Consider the following 23829-nt stretch of genomic DNA (forward strand, 5'->3'; position numbering starts at 1 on the left):
AAAAATATCTGCAGTTCTAACTTAATATCATTTTAAGTTTTTTCTTCTTTTCTTTTTTTTAATTTCCAGTTTTTATTCGCACAGTGTTTTTTTGTAGCATTTTATAATACTGTTAATGAATGGTATGACATTGAGTATTTATTTCTGTAACAAGTATTTTTATTTTTTAAAATATTACATTTAAATTTAAATGGCATTAAAGGAAAGGACATGTTTACAGAAAAAAACCCTTTGCCTCATTGATGTGCTGTGCAATTTAGAAAATGACAGAAATACATGTGCTGTAAAATTACTGGGGGCTTTGTGGGTGAATGAATAAAGGTCTAAGTCAGAGCTTGAGATAAGTTATTTATCTATAGGATGAAGATGTGAAAAACAATACGGGAACAAAACTAAACTAAACTCAGAGGAGTTCTAACAAAATAAAAACAATGGACACCAACAGGATTGGAACAAAACATCCAACCTATAAGACAGAACAAGGTATATGTACCTGTGATATGTCTTGGACTCATCACACCAACAGAAACAATTTTGAAAGATCTCTTTGATCAGTGAAGGGGTGTGCCATCTTTCATCAAAAACCAGAGACAGATCAAGTATTCCCTGCTTCTCATAAAAATCCCTCCTCTCCGAGTCCAGTTCAAAGACCCCAGGGGAGCTTTGAACCCTCTGCTATGGGGACTGCAGCTGGTCACTATGTCAAAAAAGCCTGTCAATCATCTAAAAGCACATTTTGTATGACAGCTGAAACCGAAAGCATCTCCGCATCAGAACAATACCCTTTTTATGTCAGAAACACTTTTTTTTTTCTCATAAAAACAATGTTTGCATGTATTGTTACCTACACTAAGCCACTGTGCCACAGTGTTTAAGCTGTGAAGCAAACAAGAATACCTGCATGTACCGGGAACCAAAGTACACATGCATGTTTTGTCCTCCAGTGTTTGCTTGGATCCCATTCACAATAACAATGTTTGCCCACTCGATCGGACTAATGATGCTGGTGCTGGATTGTAAACACATTTCTATCACCTGATTTTATCTTTTGTGTCCAGTGGATGAAGAGTGGAAATTAAGAACAAAGGAATTGTTTTTGTGTATTCTGGTCCATGTTTTTGAAGTTTTACTGCAAGACATTAAAATTATGTCACACAAAACATAATGAGAGAAATGTTTCAATATGACCAGGGGTATGATGCCCACAGCTGTTTGTGACATCACTGCTACACCTTAATAACTCCTAGAGGTTCAGAAGTCAAAGAAAAAAATAAAAATAACTTACAGTGACAAACCTACTCCTTGGAGATGGGTTGGGAAACCAAAGAGAGATGGATTAGCTCCATCTCTAATTTATAAAGTCTGCCTTGTCCAACCTAAAATAAACAGCTTCTGAAAAAGAAACCTTAATGTCCATGACAACATCATCACACAAATTATTATTATTAGTAGTATTATTATTATTACTAATAGTAGTAGTATTAGTAGTAGAGGTAGAGTCAGTTCAGGTCACAATATCACAAAGAGCTGCTTAATTCTCAATTATTATTGAACAATGAAAAGACATTATGATATACATTTAAATCCAAAGAACCCAGCCCCTCATCTGTCAAGGAAAAAATAATGATTTTAATGAGGAATATTTTAAAAACATGTGTTTGTCATTCTTCTCTCAGCATGTGAACACTTGTAAACTGCTTAATTACAGATCATCTTGTTCTGCTCTTTACACAACAGAGATGCTGCCACAAAGTGAGAGAGACATGTCTCAGTGTCATTTGAAGACTATGTGAAGCTTTTTCCATAAAGATGAAGCCTTACAGGATCCATGTTTCATTAATTGAGGATACAACTTTTTTTTAGAAAGGCCACAGAGTGAAAATCGCTGGAGTTTGTGCACAGTCTGCATCTTTGCCCATGTTCTCCTTGTGCGTGTATGAGTTCTCCTGTCAGGCTCCATCCAACAGTCCAAAGACATATAAAGATATATAAGGTTAACTGGAGATTTGAATTGCAGGCCCTCTACAACCCAGAATATGATGAGTAGTTGAGAAAATAAACAACCTAATAGAACCTAATGTACATTTATACATGCAACTGCATGTATTCTATGCATTTTTCTTTAATACTGTTCATTATTTTACTTTATTTGGCATTGGCCACCTCAGTTATTATTGTTAATTTAACATGCTATTAAACCCTAACCCTAATACATATTTTTGTAATGTCCATTTGGCTTACACTTTAAAGAGTTAACACTAATGCCTAGAATAACACATTTGAGGCTGCCAACTTCCTGTGTGTTCTGTGGAACAACAAAGTTAATTTACAGAAGTACATGTCTCTCCCTCTTTGTCCAAAAAGAGTGACTCCAAGCACAGTTTAATTACGGTGTTTGCACAAAGATAGCCTCAAGACTATGACAGAAGCATCTCAACATGATCAGGTTTGGGCTGGGGACTGGAGGGAAACTCTAATGTAGTGGAGGAGGTATCACGTCCATTAATCACGCTGCCTTCTGTAGCATGGAAACAGGAATATTAATAAGTGGCCTCATGTAAGCGACTCAGAGTAATGTTTTAGTGGACTTGTTGGTACTGCATGTAATTAAATTATTATGTACATTTGTGATGTTGCTATTTTAATACCTTTACCAAAAGTGAGTCAAAGCCAAAGTGATTAATGTGTGTCTTTATGTGGTCTTTAAGTTGTGTAGGGTTATATATTAAATGATCTTTAAAAACCTGCTAAAATATAAAACATTAGTAGATACATCAGTTTCAAAAACGTTTTTGATGCTGTGTAAAATGTAATTAAAAATAGCATGTAATCATGTAAACCAATTTTACTCACAACAGTACATAGAAACGATGCCATATGTTTAAGCTTCAGGCTGAACGCTGGATATTCCCTTTCAGGATTTTCAGATAGAAAGCAGAATTCATGGTTTCATCAATTTTGGCAAGTCCACGAGGGCCTGAAGCAGGAAATCAGCCCCAGACCATCTCACTACCACCACCATGTTTGACTGTTCTTTTTATGAAATGTTGTTAGTTTTATGTATTTGGATGCAAACCTTCCAAAAAGCTTAATGTTTATCTCACCAGTCCACAGAATATTTTCTTAATGGGGATCATCAAGATGTTGTATGGCAAATGTGTGAAGAGGTTTTTTGGTCACTTCACTTTGTCAGACATCTTCTATTTAAGGGTTTCTTAATTCAACGGTTGTACATGTAATGCAGTGTGGCTAGTGAAATTGTACACAGCTTTCCAAAAATGTAGTTAATTACAGTTAATTCACAATTTAACAAATGAAAGCACTGCTTGCTTTGTTTAATCTGATGCAATGCCACTGCTTAAATGTGAATTCTTTGTACTAATCCACCCCTTGTAAATTCATATCTTTATAAGACTCAAAAAATGTCTAAGATAATAAGATAATCATGACCATGGCATGATTATCCCAATGAAGCCTTAGTCATTAGTATATGTTATTTTTTTGGAACCAGAAGTGACCATATTTGGATGAGATGGTAGAATGCTACATTGTCAGCTACAGTAATGCTCCCAAACTTGGTTAGCAAGCTCGATCCATGAACTACTGTATATGGTTGTAAAGCACAGACTCACATACCTGCTTATTAGTGCTAAGTGAAAGATTAAATAAAATAAATCAACATAAATAGTAAAATTTCACTCACTCAACACAAATTCTTGGACAGTCTATACCACACAGAAAGTCATATTATTTGTAAGTTAATTTATTCTGCCACAAACAAGGATCCTGTACTTTGATATGCAAAGGTGACATTTAGCAGACAGCTGTTAACTATAGCTGCCCATGTTGGCACACCTGCCTGTAAAAAAAGCCATGAATTTTAAGTTGAAATTTAAGTTTCCAAATAGATGAGTTAGAAAAAATAAAAATTCACCCACCGTTGTTATAGAGGTATTTTAATGTGGGAACCTGTGGGAAAGGATTCACTTTGGGAGTTGGCCTCACGTAGTGATTGGAGGAAGTAGACACTCTCATAGTATTTTTTTATTTAATGTGGAAAATACCACTTGACTCTACAGTCACAATAATATGATTACCTTTGATATGTTGGACAACTAGAGAGCAGGCACGAGTTAGCCATTCTACTTTGTATTCTTATTTATACAGCAATATAGCATGAATAGCTAACAGAAGCTGGTGGTAATACTAGACTAAGAATGAAAAGTGTAGCAGCAGGACCCCTGAGTGTATTGATCTCAGCAAGGGAATGCTGCTTATGAATTCAGCTTTTTAGTTGTTAGGGGAAAGGTGTTATTTGTTATTTGTAAAGGTTCCACAACCTTTTAATTCCGGAAGCAAGAATTTGAGATTTTTACTTCAACCTTTTGTTAACACAGCAGCTGTATGCTGTAGCCTCGAGGCAACAGCAAAAGCTTTTGGTATAGCGTCTCACCTTATCTGTCAAATCCACTGATTAGCTTCCGTCCTGCTGGATGCTGGATGTTGATGTGGAATATGAACTGAGCTGGGGCAAATACCACCAAGTGAACTTTCCCTTGTACTTTTCCACTGTACACAAAACAACAAACAATTTGAAGTTCCAAATTTCATTTTGCCATTATCAAGCTCACAACAATTTCACAGCACAGCAATCACACTATAATGAACTTCCAGAAGCAATTAAAGGCTCTTTCTGTGGAGAGACCTTCATGAATACAAGAAAGACGGCTTTCTTGCAGCCTGTAATCACAGAGCATTCCAGCCGAGGTGTCACATTGGCTTTTGTTGTTTGCCAGAAATCCTTTCAGGAGGCCTCAGTCAGGTCTTCTAATCAACACGCTTCCGCTTGACAAAAGCTAATGGGACTTAATTGGTATGGCACGCCACTGCTTCCATCACACTTCAAATCACAACCTCACCCTGACACTTATATCATTTGAACATGTATTGGTGGCACACATTGTTTAAACAGTATTCACACATTATTTTAAGGTTCCCAGCTGGTGTAGCCTGAGGGCCAGCATAGTTTCAGAGTGACTAGCCTAGGTCATGGCCCAAATAAAATGACTTAACTAATCAGTTTAATTTTTGAAGATAGTAAAGTAAACACAGTGAATAATAAAAACAACTGTAATGAGAAAGTGCAATTTAGGCTTTTAGGAATGATTAAACTCTTAGTCGGGGTATTTAGTGTACTGATGCTTCTGAAAATTCTTACATTTTCAAAGAATACCAGTTATTAAGCTTAATAAGAGGAACAACAAGACAATAAAGCAGATGCTCTCCAGAGATACATGCAGAGGAAAAAGTGTTACCCAAGGGGTACTCAACTAATTTAAAACTGCATTTGCATAAAGTGCAGAGGACTTGCAAGAGAAAGATTAAAAATAACAAATGAAAAAAATCAGTGAAGTCAGTTGAGACTTGTTATCTCTTAAAATTCACCGGGTCACCTTCACTTTTACCCTTTTATGTGTAATTTTCATCTATTTTGCATACCCCAATTGAAAGCTTACAGAAGAGCTGTAAAACTAAACTGTGCCTAACAGATTTGATTTCAAAGGGAACGTCATCTAGTTTCTGAAACTCTGCTAGTGTGGCATGTGGCTAAACCTAACCTAACTATAATCCTACCTCCAAATGGTTCGATGGCAACCAGTGGATGGTAAGAGTTTATAATATACATCAAGTATGAACATTCAGCATGGTAGAGTCTATGTAGAATCTTGGTGTTATGTAAGCACATGCTTTGATTTTGCGAATCAAGTATTCTTTTATCAGTGTGTACTCTTCATCGTCTGGTATAGAATAAAACCCAAGAAAGGCAGTCATATGCTTCAGTGATATAGAAATTATTTCATTTTGCAATAGAACATTTTGTTATACAAAGACTGTAAAATTTAACCTGTTCCAACACCTGAGACTAAAATTGCAGGGGAAGTGGAGGAAAACACGTCTTTGAGATTCTTACAGTTCAATTGAAAAAACCTTAGCTAATGTGTAGCTACATGTAGCATTTACAGGTTACAGGCTCTGGTGCCTACTGTATAAAACAGTGACATTTTATGTCAGCAAAGAGGGGCACTATTTTACAAAATGGAAAAGCCATTTATTAGAAAGTCTAACCATTTATTAGGTTTGACTTGCTGAAAAAAAGATCACAGAGAGAGGCAAACTCTTTCTAGAGAGAGTAGTTACTAGGGAAGGAACATTGTCCTAATAAAGGAAATCATCCATCCATTCATTTTCTTCCACTTATCCCTTTGATTATTTTGCATATAGGCAGAGAGAAAAAGAACTACTGAAATCACAAATCTAGTGCACAAAGTTGATGTAATGCCTTTTTTATAAGTGCATTTTATAACCTCCTGTTGGAAGTCAGTGCTGTTGAGCTGGCATTCACTCCTTCTAAAGGTGTTAAAACAATGTGCCAGAAATTTGGCAGCCTTTCTTCTGCTTGGTAGGAAACTCGCAGCAAGCAAACAAACATTCTTGTCTAAATGAAACGCTTTGTTGGCCCATCAGTCAATCTACCCAACCATTCTCCCTAAGAGTGATTTTGTTGTTGTTGCTGTACTGAGATCACACTGCTTGTGACTTCACTTCTAGCAAAAAAACAGTTCACCAAAAGAATCTCATTTCTGGGAGATGAAAAATTGATTTTGTAAAGCTGGGGTAAGCACTATTTTGGTTTAGGTTATTTTGGCAACTTTTTAGCATATTGTATATATTTAGGTCACCTCTTGTTGTCTTGATGGCACAACTGAACACCGCCTAGTTAAATAATTTTAGTTTCTTGAAAGTTCTTTTTCCTCAGTGAGTTTTTTTTCCATGTAAAATATGAACCATTATAAACAACAAGAACAAATTCTAAGTTAGAACATACACAGTTATTTGATGGAAAGGATTTCTCTGTTGCAGAAAAGTTGCTCTTGTATGAAGATGGCACCACAAACTTCTCTGCAACAGTTGGAATATAACTGGGTTTTCTTTTAAATTTGACTCACATGGTTCACGTCCATTATGGTTAGAGTTTGAAGTTTGAATGTTTCAGTATCTTTACATCTTTCTGTGTTCATTCCAAATTAAAGTTATTTGACTGTTTCCTTCTAAAATTTCTCCACCCAAGGGAACTGCAGTACAACACGGTGAACCAGCATCTACTCAATGGGCTCAAAGGAAGCACTTCCTAAATTAAAAATGAATCAAAATGTTATTTAATAATCAAATAATCAAATGTGCATCAAACATGCAATTTAACTGTCTGTGAAGGTTCTCAGTCATCCAGGTCATCGTAGTCAAAGGAGTTTGCAAAGAAAAGCGTCTGGACTTCTTTGAGTTGCTTGAAGACGTTTCACCTCTCATCCGAGAAGCTTCTTCAGTTCTAAGTTCAAATGGCCGAGAGTCCCAGATTTAAACCCAGTGGGAGTATCCCCCCAAGGAGGGACAAAGGACCCCCTGGTGATCCTCTAATCACATGCGCCAAGGTGTGAAAGTGGGTGTGGGACCTAATCAGCCAGGGTTTCGGGTGAGCTCATTGTGAAACCTGGCCCCACCCTATCATGTGATTTCCTGAGGTCAGATGGCCCAGGATGTGAGTGGGCGTTAAGGCGTCTGGGGAGGGAACTCAAAACTGGATTATAGATGGCAGACAGTTGGTGTCGTAAACCACCGCCTCTGTTCAAAGATGGTCGCTCACAGTGCAAACTCCTTTGACTACGATGACCTGGATGACTGAGAACCTTCACAGACATATTGCCGTACATTTTGGGAGGAACACCCTTCAACTGGTACGGGAGTATGAAAGGGAATCAAGGAAACTGGCGGATTATAGGAACCACCTTCGTTTCAACCTAAGATGCAGACAAAGCAGAGTTGTTCCTAAGAGCTTGCGCCTTGGATCCACTGTCAGGGGACACAGAGCAGACTTGATTCTACAGAGAGCACAGAATCACCTTCTAAGTGAAAGGATAAGACAGGTCCATTTCACTATAGATGCGCTCCAGATCAAGATCAGCCAGACTCTGCAGGAATTGGAAACCCTTCTACCCTCTCCAATCTTAGAAGAGGTTCACAAGTTTGTGGACAAGGCTCAGCGGGCCCAACACTCTCAAGGAAAAGAAAGACAACGCAGGAAATTTCACACCTTGCTTTCAAATACCCACACTCCTCAGTCTGAAACCACACAACTCAGAGAAGAAAACACACCTGAAGACAGTCGGGAGAAATGGGTAAAGAACTTTTCAGACCGGAATCTCACTGAACCTGAAAAGAAGGTTTTAGCCAAAGGACTCAATTTCGCCATTTCTCCGCAACAGTTGCCCATAGTGGACCTCATCACAGCCACAGAAACCGCCATACGGATTAATAAATTATCACAGACAGAAGCAGAGCAAATCAGGATGAAAGTCTCAGCCACCCTCTCCAGTGCCAAAGTCCCTCCGTCTAACCTCACACTACAAGAAAAGAAGGCCGTCGCTTCCCTGAGCAAAGACCACAACATCACTATATTACCAGCGGATAAGGGAAGGTGCACCGTGGTCCTAAACACAACAGATTACCACACAAAGATCACTACTCTCCTCAGTGACAACAACACCTACGAAGCTTTAAAACGAGACCCCACAAGCAGCTACAAAAGAAAGTTATAGCTTGCCTTCAAGACCTTGAAAAGGACAAAATCATTGACCGCCTCAAATATCACCGCCTTTATCCAGGGGATGCCATACCCTGCATTTATGGACTTCCTAAGATCCACAAGGAAGGGGTCCCACTCAGACCCATAGTCAGTAGCATAAACTCAGCCACTTATAACATTGCGAAACACCTTGCTACCATCCTGGCACCTCGTGGGGAACACCCACACCACATCAAGAACTCCACCGACTTCACCGACAAGGTCCAGAAACTTACCCTGGATCCAGATGAAACCATGGTGTCCTTTGATGTAGTCTCTCTCTTCACTTGCATACCCACCACGGAAGCAGTGGAGACTGTCAGAAAACGACTACAAGAAGACAGCTCCTTGGAAGACAGGACCAACTTCACACCCGATCAGATTTGCACACTGTTAGACCTCTGCCTTACCACAACATACTTCAAATACAACGAAGGCTTCTACAGACAAAAACATGGCTGTGCCATGGGCTCCCCTGTGTCACCTATTGTAGCCAACCTTTACATGGAGGAAGTGGAAAGAAAGGCTCTTGGCTCTTTTAAAGGGAGAGTACCCAGCCACTGGTACAGATATGTAGAGCGACACCTGGGTCAAAATCAAGACACAAGAAGTGGAATCCTTCACTGCGCACATTAACGCCGTGGATAAAAACATCAAGTTCACCAGGGAAGACACTAAGGACAACTGTTTGCCTTTCCTGGACTGCGCTGTGCACATTGAAGAGAATGGCAACCTCAACATTGAAGTTTACGGAAGCCCACACACACGGACCAGTATCTCCTCTTTGACTCCCATCACCCTCTGGAACACAAACTTGGAGTAATTAGGACCCTACACCACCGGGCAGAACTTGTTCCCTCTAAGCCTGAAGGGAAAAAAAAAAGAAGGAACACACACATGTAAAGGAAGCACTGAAAACATGTGGTTATCCTAACTGGGCGTTCATAAAGTCAGCAAAAAGGCACAGAAAAGAAGATCAGACACCAGCGAGGGAGGATAAGAAAGACAGGCGCAACAACATTGTCATCCCCTATGTAGCGGTGTATCAGAGAAACTCAGGAGAGTTTTCTCCAAGCACGACATCCCAGTGTACTTCAGACCCAGCAACACACTCAGACACAAACTGGTTCACCCGAAAGACAAAACTCCAAAACACAGACTGAACAACGTGGTGTATGCTGTACAGTGCAGTGAGGAATGCCCAGACCTCTACATTGGAGAGACCAAACAGCCACTTCACAAGCGCATGGCACAACATAGAAGAGCCACATCCACAGGACAAGACTCAGCAGTCCATCTGCATCTTAAGGATAAAGGTCACTCTTTCGAGGATGCCAAGGTTCACATATTGGACAGAGAGGACAGATGGTTTGAAAGAGGAGTGAAAGAGGCCATCTATGTCCACTGTGAGCGACCATCTTTGAACAGAGGCGGTGGTTTACGACACCAACTGTCTGCCATCTATAATCCAGTTTTGAGTTCCCTCCCCAGACGCCTTAACGCCCACTCACATCCTGGGCCATCTGACCTCAGGAAATCACATGATAGGGTGGGGCCAGGTTTCACAATGAGCTCACCCGAAACCCTGGCTGATTAGGTCCCACACCCACTTTCACACCTTGGCGCATGTGATTAGAGGATCACCAGGGGGTCCTTTGTCCCTCCTTGGGGGGATACTCCCACTGGGTTTAAATCTGGGACTCTCGGCCATTTGAACTTAGAACTGAAGAAGCTTCTCGGATGAGAGGTGAAACGTCTTCAAGCAACTCAAAGAAGTCCAGACGCTTTTCTTTGCAAACTCCTTTGAATGCAATTTAACTATTAATTTTCAATTTAGCTGCAGTCAAGGGGAACTGCTGCTGTAACACTATTTCAGAGTGTGCAACCATACCAGAAAAAGCATTTAAAAATGGGTCTTCTTCATTTTTATGAGTGACGGCTCATGTGAAACTAACTGAAATCAGGCTGATGTGGTACAGTACATAAACCTCTATCTAGTAATGCAAGGAGCTTAAAATAAGCACTTCACATATTGCTTGGCCCAGCTATGATTACTGAGGTTGTTCTGCTTTTGTTGCCTTAAATCATCTGAGGCCACACTGATATTTCTCTTGATGGTCTGCCTAAGCTGCTGTGGTCAGGACCTGAAGTCATTTTCATGACTGTCATGACTGCCAAGTCCACCAAAATGCCCCAGTTGGGGTGCAAACCAAGAACCTTCTTAATTGAAATGGCAATGCTAATCACTGGGTTTATGGTTTTAGCCAGTTAAGGTGGTTCAGGCATGTAACCAGGATGCCTCATGGATGAATTCTAGGTATTTTTGGGAGACACTGCAGAGATTATATTGCCTCAGTGGACTTGAGAACATCGTGGTTCCCCACATTACCAGCTGGAGGAGTTGGTTTGGCGAGAAGGTCTGAAAATATGGCAAAATTGATTTTTTAAAAGATTCAAATGGTTTTGATCTTTGCTAGTTAAAATGTTTATTTAACATGGTCTCTGAGTGCCAGGATATGGGAGAACAAATGAATAAATATTAATATGAGATATTTTGATTGCTTGAGGTCAGTTAGGGTTTTTATCAGTGAGTAGGTCAATGGCACTTTCCTTAGTGTCAGCAACATTTAAGTAAACTTTCCTTCAGCATCATTTTAGTTGACATATATTTATCTTAAATATCCATAGTAACTTTGTAATTTAGCTTACATAATCATGGTTGTAGTTGAGCTTTACTCGGTGACATTTGGCTAAGTTTTACTCATTCAGTTTTTCGCACATTTAACTCATTGAGCTTTAATTAGCAACATTTAGTTGCCAAGAATTGTTTTGGTCACATTTTCTTCACCAAAGTTTAGTCACAATATCTTCACAAGGTTTCTATTCACAATTTACCCAGTGACATTAGAGTTGAATTTTTTCAGGGACATTTTAGAGCATTTTCCTTAACTGAGTTTTCAACTGTGATGTTTTGGACACATTTTCAGCAAAAATGTTTTTGTTGGATTTTTCTGAAATAGTCAAAATATGTTTAGTCAAGGCAAGGCAAGGTTTTAGTTTAAATTATGTTAGATTTTTTTGTTTCTACACCCTTTAATCATTTTGATGATTCAACCAAAATAAATGAAAGATATTTTAGGCCATGGAAAAAAAAAACTACTAAACTGGAATACCAGTGTTTGCTTTAACAGATGCTACAGATCTCTGCAGAGACCTTTAAAATGGAGAACTGTTTATGTATGCAATCATCTGACTTGAACACATCATCTAGTTTATCCTTCATGTTTCTGAGACATAAAACAAGTTTTCTTTGTCAATTTTTTTTTCATGTTTGCTGAATTTCCTTTTTGAAAAACAGGTATTCAAATAAAATTGTTTTATTTTAACTTTATAATTAACTTAAAAGCTTAAAAACTGTTTCAACACACAGACTGTCACCATGTAAAATGTGAATCCCTCTAGCAAAAAGTTACATTTTTTGTCTTTTGATAACATCAAACTGTAAAGAGTAGTTGAATATAGTAAATAACAGTTATTAACAATAAATATCATTAAATGCTGGTGTTACTGAACAGTTTTCCAAAAACTCAGTAGTACACAAACTCGATAGATAGCATAATTTGCTTAATTTAATTAATTTACAAGTTTATGTTCCTTTTTAACATTAAAACCAAGAGCTATATGTGGAGGTGTATATCATTATTGTTACTAGTATTATTATTATTATTATTATGTGTGGAAGGAGTATAAAAAGCGTTGTCTTACCAGTGTTGAGGTCCTTGTACTCGTGAGAGAAGTGCTCGTTCTGATGAACCCACTCCCCATTGCATTTGAAGAAGATCTGTAAGGCAGGCACAGCTCGACAGCGCAGCTTGATAGGGTTACTTTTGACAATGTAGGCATCCTCCGGCTCCTGGATGAAGTGGGGCAGGGTGCCCTGTACCGAAGGTACAGCATCTGGTTGAGCATCACCTGTGGCACCACCTATAACACAAAACCCTGGTTACTTCACCATCCTTGTTGTTTCTTTAAGCGGAAAAAATAAGAGCAGAACAGGTAGTCTGATGGAAACAAAGACATCATAGTTCTGGTAGCAGGTGGATACGCAATTTAGCAGTGAAAAAAATTCAAGTGCGTTTTATTTTACAAGCAAGACTATAACAGCAACTGTTTTCAGATTTAAAACGATTGCTCAGTGGACAGTGTTTTGAATTCGGCATTCATCAGAAGCTAACATATTGTAGAAAAACAGAGTACACACAGAGCACAATTCATCCCCCATCCGAGCAAAACTCTTCTTCTCAGAGCAATTTGCAGATGAATGAAATCAGAGCGGAACAAGTGGAGAGGAATTAGGAGGGGACTGATTACCCAAATTGTGGCTGTGGAGTCTGAATACATCTTATCTCAGCCACAAGGCCTGGATTTTAGTTGACACAAAAACAGCCTTTGTACTGGCGCCAGCGTGCCCCTGTGTTTAACGACAATTCACGGCAGGTTACTCTGGTTTTTTTCTCTTTCGCTTTGGTGGTGGGGAGCACAGTTCACCACTATTGTTCATTGTGACAGTTCATTGATCTAAGCGCACTTTTAGAATCGTGGACTCTTACACGTCATATGTATTTTTTTTCCTTCGAAGAAAGGTTCTAGGCTCACATTTTGTCATTTGGCTATCTCTTCTGGGTAAAGCACAGTGAGTTCTGTGGGCTGGGACAATGGGGAACAGGATGTTTGTGCTCCTGCCATCCCCGGGATCCTTCTCAGAATTACACCTCAGTCGAATCAAGACAGCTCCAGCTAAGCTATTCAGTGCCATAAAAGCCAATGAGAGCTATTATGCCCCCGCTATCAAATCCAATCCTGTCCCTTGAAATCGAATCTGCACTCTCACCACCTCTCTCAATCAATGTTGTCCTTGTTAAATGGGTAAATGAATGGATGCAGGTGTATAGAAGAGCCACACATAAAACAAACAGACAGGGAGGTGAATGACTGGAAATTATACAGTTTGCTGACATTTCTCAGTATAGTATGTCTCTATCACAATGCTACGACATGCACTTCCTTTAACTAGTCATATCACTGTTATATCCTCAACACACCTTAAAATAATTACAGAAACAAGGCACATGATGATTTCAGATCCAATCATCGATCAGCTGGCATATTTATGTGATGTGTTAATCCATATTCAGTCATGGCCCTCAGATGTATTTTGTGCTGTAAAAGCTGGGAAATAATACAGAACTATGGGCATAACATTTACACATAAATCTTATCTGATGTGTTTGACTGTAACATTCACTTTTAGAGTGTTTTCAATAACTTCTTAATTTGCCTTTTTTGGAATTTTCATGTAAAGTTTTAATTCTGTATAAAGCTAGCTTTAAACACTTTCATAACTATGTAGGATTATTTTTAGCATGGTTTGAGGTGGAGGGTGGTCTTTGAAAAAATTAGTTGTTTTCAGGTCCATCTAAAAAATTTGAATAATTTAATTCAAAAATCTGAAAAAAAAAATCAAATTTTGCACTTTAATGGAACTCACAAACTCAATATCTCAAATTATTGTAATATTGAATTATTGCCATTCAAACAGTATAAATACCATGGATATTTCAATCTAGTTCAGTACACACAGCCATGGGAAAGACTGCTGACTTTACAGTTGTTCAGATGATGATCATTGACACCTTCCACAATGAGGGTGAGCCAGAGAAGGCCTTTACTAAAAAGGCTGGCTGTTTGCAAAGTGCCATAGTATACATATAAACCTGACTGGAAGAGAAAAGTGTGGGTGGAAAAGCCTTGAGAGGATTGGAAAGACAAACAGTTTCAAGACATAGAGCTAGAAGAAGACAGCTGAACAAGAAGTGGACTGAGGCTGGTGTCAGTGTTTCATGAGCCACATATGTAGGAAACGGGTTACAATTGTCACATCCCTGATATGAAACCACTCTGAATCAGAGACAATGTCAAAATCATCTTACATGGGATAAGCAGAAAAAGAACTGGACTGTGGCTCAGTATTCTAAAGTCCTCTTTATTTGGAAATTAGTGACTACGAGTCTGGAGAATGAATGGAGAAGCACATAATCCAAGGTGTTTGAAGTCCAGTCTGCAGTCTGTAATGATTCCCATGCCATCTGCTGTTGTTGGTGGTGGCTGATCCAATGTATGTTATCAGGCCGAAAGTCAATGCAGCCATCTACCAGGAGCATTTCATGTTTCCATCTGTTGACATGCTTTATGGAGATGTGACTTTCCTTTTCCAGCAGGATTTAGCAAAAACTAAACCAAATGCTTTTCTGACCATGATATTACTGTGCTTAATCAGCCAGCCAATATGCCTGACCTGAACGTCATACAAATTCTATCAGGCATTCTCAAAAAGAAGATGAGAAACACCTGATCCAAATATACAGACAAGCTCAATCTTACACAGGTGTTCAACTAATAGTAAACTACAAAGAATGACATCTAAAAAGAAAGTGAAAGAATGAAATAGTAAAAATAACTAATAAGAAAAACTACATAAAAAATATCCCATCATGGTCAAATACTTCCATTTTGTCACAATACAGTTACAAAAAAACCCGATGCCACAGGGTCCTCCATGAGCACTGATGTGTGAAGATTTAAGAGTGTGGTCTGTCTCTCACTGCTAGACTCAGTACATCATTGCACTAAAGCCAGAGGGTGTCACAAGCAGCTTTGACAGAACACAAGTATTCAATGCCCTGGGACAGAGAACAGGTTATAATGCTTCTACAGCATATTAATATATTGTAATGGTGTATCGCTGTGTTTTGCAGTGTTAAAGTGTGGTGCCACAGGAATATTCAGGATCTGTTTTTGTATTTTGCTTCTGGGCTCATTTTTGCAGTGTAAATCAAACCGTACTGACAACTTATTACGTGATAACTGTCCTTAAAATAGGTCATGCTTAAATTCAAAAGAGTACATGACTGAAAAGAAATAACTGTGAACAAATTTCAAGTTTTATATTTTAAATTATTTGTAATATTTTCCTACAGTCAAACTCAATTACCAATGAAAATCTATAGAAAAGACTTATTAAATCATATGACGTCTTGATATATAACTCAATGTGTAACATTTAACCCTGTGATCTTTCATCTTAGTCATCTTCGGTGAAGCTAACAAATATATGTTATCAGAATATAAAAGTCATTTCTTAAAAACATGAGACAAAGACAGTGTTTATTCTAATAGACATACATCAAAAACTACATTTTTCCCCCAGAATGTCTCTTTGCTTGTCTTCAGAACATAGTTAGGAGCTAAGGCTGGGGTTTTCACCAATGATAACCTAGACCTCACAGGGTTAAAGCATCCAATTCAAGTCAAACCACTTTCCTTTCCTAAACCTACCCAAGAATATATTAATAACCTTGTAACTGGAAATATACTTTTCGCTTGTCATGTCCAGTTTAAAATAAATACATAAATAATTAATAGTGATGGCCAAAGATGCCAAACTTAAAGCTTTCATAGCATATTTTTCTTTATAGTCATGCAAATAGACTGTGCTTTAAAATGACATGGAAGTGTATGGCCAGGTCTGACTTTGTAATGAAAAACATGAAAGAATCAACACAAGCAGTTTTTCCCATAATCACTGACTGACAGGATGAAAATATTCATGCAGGACTACTTTCAGATGGAGATTACATTATTTCTTGTTGCTATGTACTGGTGGAACGACAAAGACAAAACTGGATGAGGCGTCTGTAGGAAATCAATTTAGCATAATTGTGCAGTGAAACTCAAACCAGTGCACATTTGATAGAAAATGGAAACTTCTCTTATTTTTAATTCTCTTCCAAATTGCTTTTATATACATTGACTTTAAAACATTATTTGCATATCCCTGTCATACATGAATTTATAGATCAAACAACAAAGAAAAAACACTATACCAGAACAAAGTCATACTACAACGAACCTCTGATGTTTGAAAAGCTCAGACAGAGCAGCAATTTGAGATTAAGTTTTTCTCTCAGAGGGATATCAGTTATTCTTTGTCCATATAGCATATGACCACATGTGAAGGCAAGCTATTACACGAGCTGACACAAGCTGGTTTCCACAGACATCTTCTTTTTCTATCATGAAGCAATTTATTGTAACACTTTGGTGGTAATTATCCTTTTCATTTTTAGGTAAACTGTTAGATTTTTAAATAAATATTTTGCCTGACGTAGTGTGATACTTTATTTTTTGACACCTGCCAATGACAATGCCTTCAAAAGAACAATCAAGACACTGGCTCTCCAGTTAACTGTGGAGGCCTACCCTCAAACGGGCAATTTTTTCTTTTTTTGGCTGGGAATTTATCATTTTGGAAAAATACAAAAGAAAAAGAAAGTTCTTAAATGAGCGTCTGGTCTTCCATTATCATTATCAGTTTATAACTATGAAATCTCAATAATAAATCAAAGAATCTCATAGAAAATGTCATACTGCTCTGTCAGCATGAAATAATGTTACCTGTTCAGAAATACATACATACATGGTAGTTGGGTAACATGGTAGAAAAAACAAGGTCATAATATGTAAATAGCAAGTTATTACAACTTAAATGCCAAAGTAACAGTCAAGTAATGTTTGCATCAACAGTGGTTATACCAGACTAATATTACCTTGAAATTTATGAAGCAGCAATCAAGTATTACTATTATTTGTAGTATTACGATAACAATGAAACAATGAAATTAATCCTACCTTCTGTCCCCACCATTTTCCTTTCTTGGAAGATAAAAGTGTAAATATTATGTTTATTGGTGTGGCTTGCTATCTGGAAAAAATATATTGTAGATTATGGGCTGGAAAAACCAAAACTGCATGTTTCTACTAAGTTTCATAGTAATATTGAAAAAAGGACCAGAAAAACCTGCCTGTATTTGCTAAATGTTATAGATACATTAGCATCCTGACCACATGGCAGTTTAACTTAGTTACCCTTTACACATTCAGCTTTCAACACTATTTTATTAACTTACTAATGATAAGTAATATTAGGAAACATGAAAAAACAAACAAACAAAAAACTCCAGTGGACAGTTACCCCTACCAAATAAATAATCAAGCATGAAATGCAGCTTTTTGTCATTGATTTTAAGTATATTTGAACTTATACATGAAATTTTACAAGAAATTCAACCAGCGAATGCTAATCGCATATTAGGCTAGACAGATGTGATGTGGTACACATATATTTGTAAATAAACTTCTAAAAGCAAAAATCAAGTGAACTATGGCAATCTCCCATTACTAATATACCTATAATAGCAGGCAATGTACTAAGTGGTATGCTTACAAGTGGTGCTCGAATGCAAATTTGAGAAAATAACCCTGTGAACAGGAAGGTGACTGGTTTAAGAAGCTGATTACAGCAGCAGCCAAGAAAATAATGTGTGCATAACGTCCCCTCTCTGATTCATATTATTTTTCTCAATTTTTGGAACTTAAACTGAGGGATTACATAATCTTAAAAGATTAACATGTTTATGCACCATCAGTCAAGAATGCTTTTGTTAGATTATCAACATTTTGCATTTTGGAGGAGGGTTTCTTTCAAAAATATGCATAGAAAATTAAAGAAAGTTCCAGTTTCTTAACTTTTATTCAGATGTTTCTAAACAGATTTAGTCTTTAACAACATTAAACAGTTAAAAATGATGGCAGTAGTGTGATGGTCTGTTGCTACTTTACTGCTTCAGAACCTGAACAACCTCTCATAACTAATGAAACAATGAATTGTGCTGAAATTCCAATCCAGCCATCAGTTCATGCCATGAATTCCTCCTTGGCCTTTCATTCCAACTTTTGCAATAGCAGAATTTTCAGTATTTAAAATATAGCACAAATTTTTATCTTTTTGCTATTTTACAAAAAAATCTTTGTTTATGTCACAAATTGTTAAATGTTGACTCTGTTTTAAAAGAAAAAAGAAATAAATCCCAAAGTCCAAAATTTTGTCAGACCCTATATCCATCCCAAGCTCCCCCCTAAGTGGATGTAGGGGCTCCATAATTGGATTGACTCAAAATTTTATCAAAAGCTTCTTAAACACTAACAAAAAAAAAAAAGAAATCTATGACTAGTTGTACAAGTCAGATTTCAGCTGACTTATAAAGCCAACAATAATCTGTCCACATAAGAGAAAACTCATTTTAGGGGTTACAAGCCAAAAATGCTGAGAACCACACTGCCGTGGCCTTCACAATCATTAAATCTGACCCAAGTTGGACACAACACATGCAACACATTTTTGTATGATGTTTTGCATATCAAGTCATACATCAAAAGACAGAATGGGGAATTATCTTAGGAGAGCGTTGATCATTCCTTCAGTAGAGTACTTAGACAGAGAATCACTGATTTTGTTTTTCTGTACATGGTGTCTACTTGGGTTACAAACTAACCACGTCTATTTTTAATGAGTCTTGAAAGAATTCCAGATTTTGGCAATGTATTTCTCATTTTCAGATTCCAAAAAGGTTTCGAGTTTTTGTTAATCTGTACAATTACTCATATGAATTCTAAATCTCGCATTCGTTAGACAGGCATCATCAGTAACCACTGTTATGGAAAGTTATTTTTATTACAAATCTCTTCTTTGACTGTTAATTATTGATAATGAATGTAGAAAAATGCTGCCCAGAGATAAAGAAACAAGCTTTTATTAGTTTTACACATTTATATGGCTGCATAATAAAACTGAAACTGATTGAGAAACAGTGCCCCGGAATCATTTAAGTACAGTGATAACACATGTAATGGTTAAGGCATGTAACCCTCCTCAATCCACCACCTCCCTTGCCACTGAGCAGCCATGCTCTAATCAGCTAATTGCTGCTATGATGAATAAAAATAGTAGGACACTGGAGAGCTCAGGCATGCTTCTTCTTTGATTTCTTTTCTTTCTTTCTTTTCTTCCTTTTTTTCCCACACTGCACAGCAACTAATGATGTGCCGTGTCCTTTTTCTCTTAATGTTTAAACATTAACACATTCAAAGGTAGTAGATAATTGGAACAAGGTGACAATCCACGCTCCATAAACCTGGAGCCGCGGTGTTGGCCGCTCCACCCATGATGGATGCTCATAAATATCAGCCTTAATGAAGGAAATGACTGCGACGCCAATAAGTCACTTATTTCCTCATTATGCTGGTTAATTTTAACACTGCCTCTAAAACGCTCCCTCACCCTGTTTGTTGCCAGTCACAGGTTTCCACCTGACTTGGCATGAGACTCAGTGCAGTGGACCTGCAGCTGATAAATGCCCCGGGGTATCAATCTGCATACAGAGATGTAGACAAAATGGCACCAGGACTGCTGGCCTCAGAGCCAGGGGACCGTGTTGAACAAAAACAGATTCAAATCACCAATCTCTCAGAAACATGCAATCAGTGGTATACGCTAGGAAGGCTTGAGACAGGACAGAATGTAATGGTGTAGTGAACAGACATGGAGCAAAAGAAGAGCAGTTTTGCATTTCTACGACAATGAATACTAAACTTTTTTTTTTAATGGAAACAATGCTATAATCGTCACATACCACATCACAAATAACATTAGCTGTTTTAAAACTATACAACTTCGAGAGAATCATGCTGGGGTGACTTCCACAGTTATCTGTTCTTACTTGTGGCACACAGCAGATGTGTTCGCACTAGTAGAAGTACCCCGTTCTCACAGAACGATGACAAAACATCACACAACGCCAACTTACTGGCACTGGATATAACAGAAGATTATTTGAGCCATTCATACATCAGCATAGTCCAACATCATATGGTCTTTCTACTAGACAGGTTAAAGACTGGCTCACGTCCCATCTAACTGCTTCAGACATCTGTGTTCCTACATGAACCTCTGTTGGGCAAGTTCTTGAACAGTTCATGTTATGCCATGTTATTATAGACCGTATATGAATGATGGATAGTGACATGGTGATATCAAAAACTCGAAAACGATTAGAAATCCCATCAGCTTCATCAGAGTGTTGTTGTTGTAAGCATCTTGGCAGTTTGTCAATCACACAGTAGAGTAGGTTTTACCTTCCTTTTTTTCCTAATTGGAGATATAATTTCCCAAATGAATATCACGTAGCATTGAATATGAAGAGTCTTTATTCCACAGATTTGTCCACAACTTTTGTTTCTTTTTGAAACAAGATGAGTTCCTCCCTGATGGCCATTAGAAATAATGGCGGTCTTGTGTGAATATGGCTATATGATCTACTATTTAGTATGGAGGGGTTCGTGGTGACAGTGCAGTAGTAATCATAAAACCCTGCTTTATAACCATATCCAATTACAATATACATTTTTTTTTTACCTCTCTACACAACATGGGAATAAGCTATGGCTGAGGTTGATGTCATCATCAATGATGACAGAATGTGGAAGTGAAAGTCTTTGCAATTTTTTCACAATGTGATTAATTGAACTTGTTGTTGCAATATGATAATATGATTCATAATGAATCAGAATAAACAGTAAGGGGACAGTTTAAGGCTTTGCATTCAGTTCACTGCGTGCCATACATGTACAATACACTGAACAAGGCTGCGGACAAAACTGACAAACAGAAACTTTGTTGAACTTCGTTGCAATGTCCTAGTGTTACATACATCATCTGGAAGAAACTTCTCAATGTGATGGAGTTGGTTAGCTTGTTTGTTTTTGTGGAGTTTGCTGCTTCACTCCACTGCAAACTCCACCACACCATGGGTGATGATGTATGAAGTTTTAACACTCTACTTTACCTTGGTCTTGCCACTGGATTGACAGCCACCTTTAGTATCAGTTGGAAACTGTACTAAAACAGACCTAGAAAGAGAAGAATTCCTGAAAAATCAAGCTGACAGCACTTATGCTTTTCCTTCTTGGGCCTCCTGCCTGCATTGGACATCACTATCTCACACAGCGGCTCCACAGCCCTAGTCCTTTGAAATCACACATTCTTCCTTGCACATCCATGAGATCACTAGGGACTTCTCATTCTTTTCTTTTTTTTTTTTGCAAGAAAAAAAGTAGGAGGGCAAGCATGAGGAGTGTCAGCAGTGTGGGTATCAGGCTTTACATGGTGAGCACCCTCTCAGCCTTTCAGCAGGAGTCCAACTCATTTGAAAGGCAGGAAGTCAGGAGATGTCAGACTAATCCTTGACACTAAAGGAGAAAGAGTGGCTGAACAAAAAAATGCAGGAAAAGGCTTAGCACACGGCAGGACTGAGAGACCGCTGAGTGAACTCCAGAACATAGGTGCCTAAGACACTGAAAGGACAGCGGCCCGCTCGAAAAACGATCCAAAACTCACATACACCCATTTATATTACTTTGGGACAAATTCACTCTCACTCTAACCTCAACATGAGCCCTAAGACGAATCTACTGTCTGCCTTCTCCTAAAACAGTTTGAGGATAAATATGTGGTTTTGATTTATTCCAGCACAGTATGACAGTCAACAGAAATGCTTGAGATAAAAGCGTAATCTATCAAAGCACATTTGTTATATTTTTCATCAAAGCGAGCAGATGTATGATTCCATAATAACGTGGTTGTGAGCAGCCATACTCCCATACTATGCATTCAAGTAACTGTATGAAGCTATATTTTTAGAAAGGAGTTGAGTGAAAACAGCAAACCTTGCAAGAGGATCATCCCATTTATTTTTAATTATTGCTTGGTTTTCTAGCTTTATTCTTTGATGTGTAACATTGTTCATTAGCGATCTCTCATGGCTCCTTCATTCAACTGACTGATTGTTATGTCTAAATTCACTGCTAAACACAATTTGGAAAACTGGTAAAACACATCTCTCCCAAATTCCAAAACAAATCTAAATGTGATACAATAAGGAGATTAAATGTTGAAACAGATGTTAGAGACAATGTTACGCTCCTATAAGTGGTGCAGAGGGTGGTCAGGATCCATTAATTATCCACCACCAATCACCACAGCCACAGTCCTTTGGATGACCTGTGTGTCTGGAAGACCACGGAAGACAACTAAAGTAGATGACTGCAGAGTTCTTTCTTAGGTTAAAAAAGAAAAAAACAAGCCTTGACAACATCTATCCAAGTCGAGAACAGTGTGCAGGGTGTAGGGTGTTTCTGTCATCTGTCAAACATGCTGAGACCAATGTTGCGGCATTGGCATATTTGGCTGCCAATGGAACTGCGTTATTAGTGTTTATTAATAATGTGACTTCTGAAAGAAGCAGCAGGATGAACTCTGAAGTGTACAGAGCTATACTCTCTGCTTAGATTCAGCCAAATTCTGCAAAACTGATTGGAAACTGCCTCACAGTGCAAATGAAGAATGAGCGAGTTTGTACTTTAAAAGCAACCCAGGAAAGAGGGGAACATGGCATCTTTTGCTGCCCATGGGTTCCAGACTTCAGGCAGTCATTCACTGTTACTTAGATACAGTGATGTACAGAAGCAACCCCTCATTTCTTTATATTTCGCTTTCGATTCAGTTCAGCTAAATACTTTATTCTCCCACAAGGAGAAATTAGTTTAACAACAGGGACAACAAGGGCAACTTACATGGGGACACATACCCAGTGAGATAAGGATTTCATAAGAAAAAAAATTGTCTGAATAAATAAAAATAAAAACAATAAAATGCCAATAAAAATAACAACAACAGCGGCTATTTGCTGTTATAAGGAGCAGGGTTGCAAGGAGACAGACTTTCTTGAAATTTTTAAAAGTGGTTTTGAGCAAAAGTTCTCCAGGCTTTCTGAAGGCCTTTCAAAGCTTTTTCAGGGCGGTTTTAAAAACACTTCTTATATGTATAATTAAAGTTGTCCGTCCAATAACCTTGCTGAGTTTGAATTCAAGCTGAAAGTCACGTCTTCATTGTTTGAGGTAAAATCCACTATGGTGGTTTTCAGAGGCCAAAATCAAAATAAAATGTAAAAAAATAAAATTGTTGTTGAGCATTGAGATGTCAGTAACATTCGGGATCAGTTTTGCCCCATCATCAGTGTGAAAAACAATCAAAATAATGACTGCAAAAACAGATTTTATGTGATACAAATCACCAACAACTATACCCTAAAACATAATGAATAACTACACTTTGCCAAAAATCCAAAGTTATACAGTAT

General features: G+C 37.9%; 1 protein-coding gene across 1 annotated transcript in view; it reads right to left on the reverse strand.

Annotated features, from left to right (window-relative positions):
* unc5db (unc-5 netrin receptor Db) overlaps window positions 1-23829 on the reverse strand; it is a 274738-nt gene that overhangs the window by 161506 nt on the left and 89403 nt on the right. The window contains exon 2 of the mRNA XM_039620435.1: window positions 12443-12661. Coding sequence (XP_039476369.1) covers window positions 12443-12661 — 219 coding nt within the window. The remainder of the gene's footprint in view (window positions 1-12442; window positions 12662-23829) is intronic.

The sequence above is a fragment of the Oreochromis aureus genome, linkage group 12 (assembly GCF_013358895.1).
Source record: "Oreochromis aureus strain Israel breed Guangdong linkage group 12, ZZ_aureus, whole genome shotgun sequence".
NCBI lineage: Eukaryota > Metazoa > Chordata > Actinopteri > Cichliformes > Cichlidae > Oreochromis > Oreochromis aureus.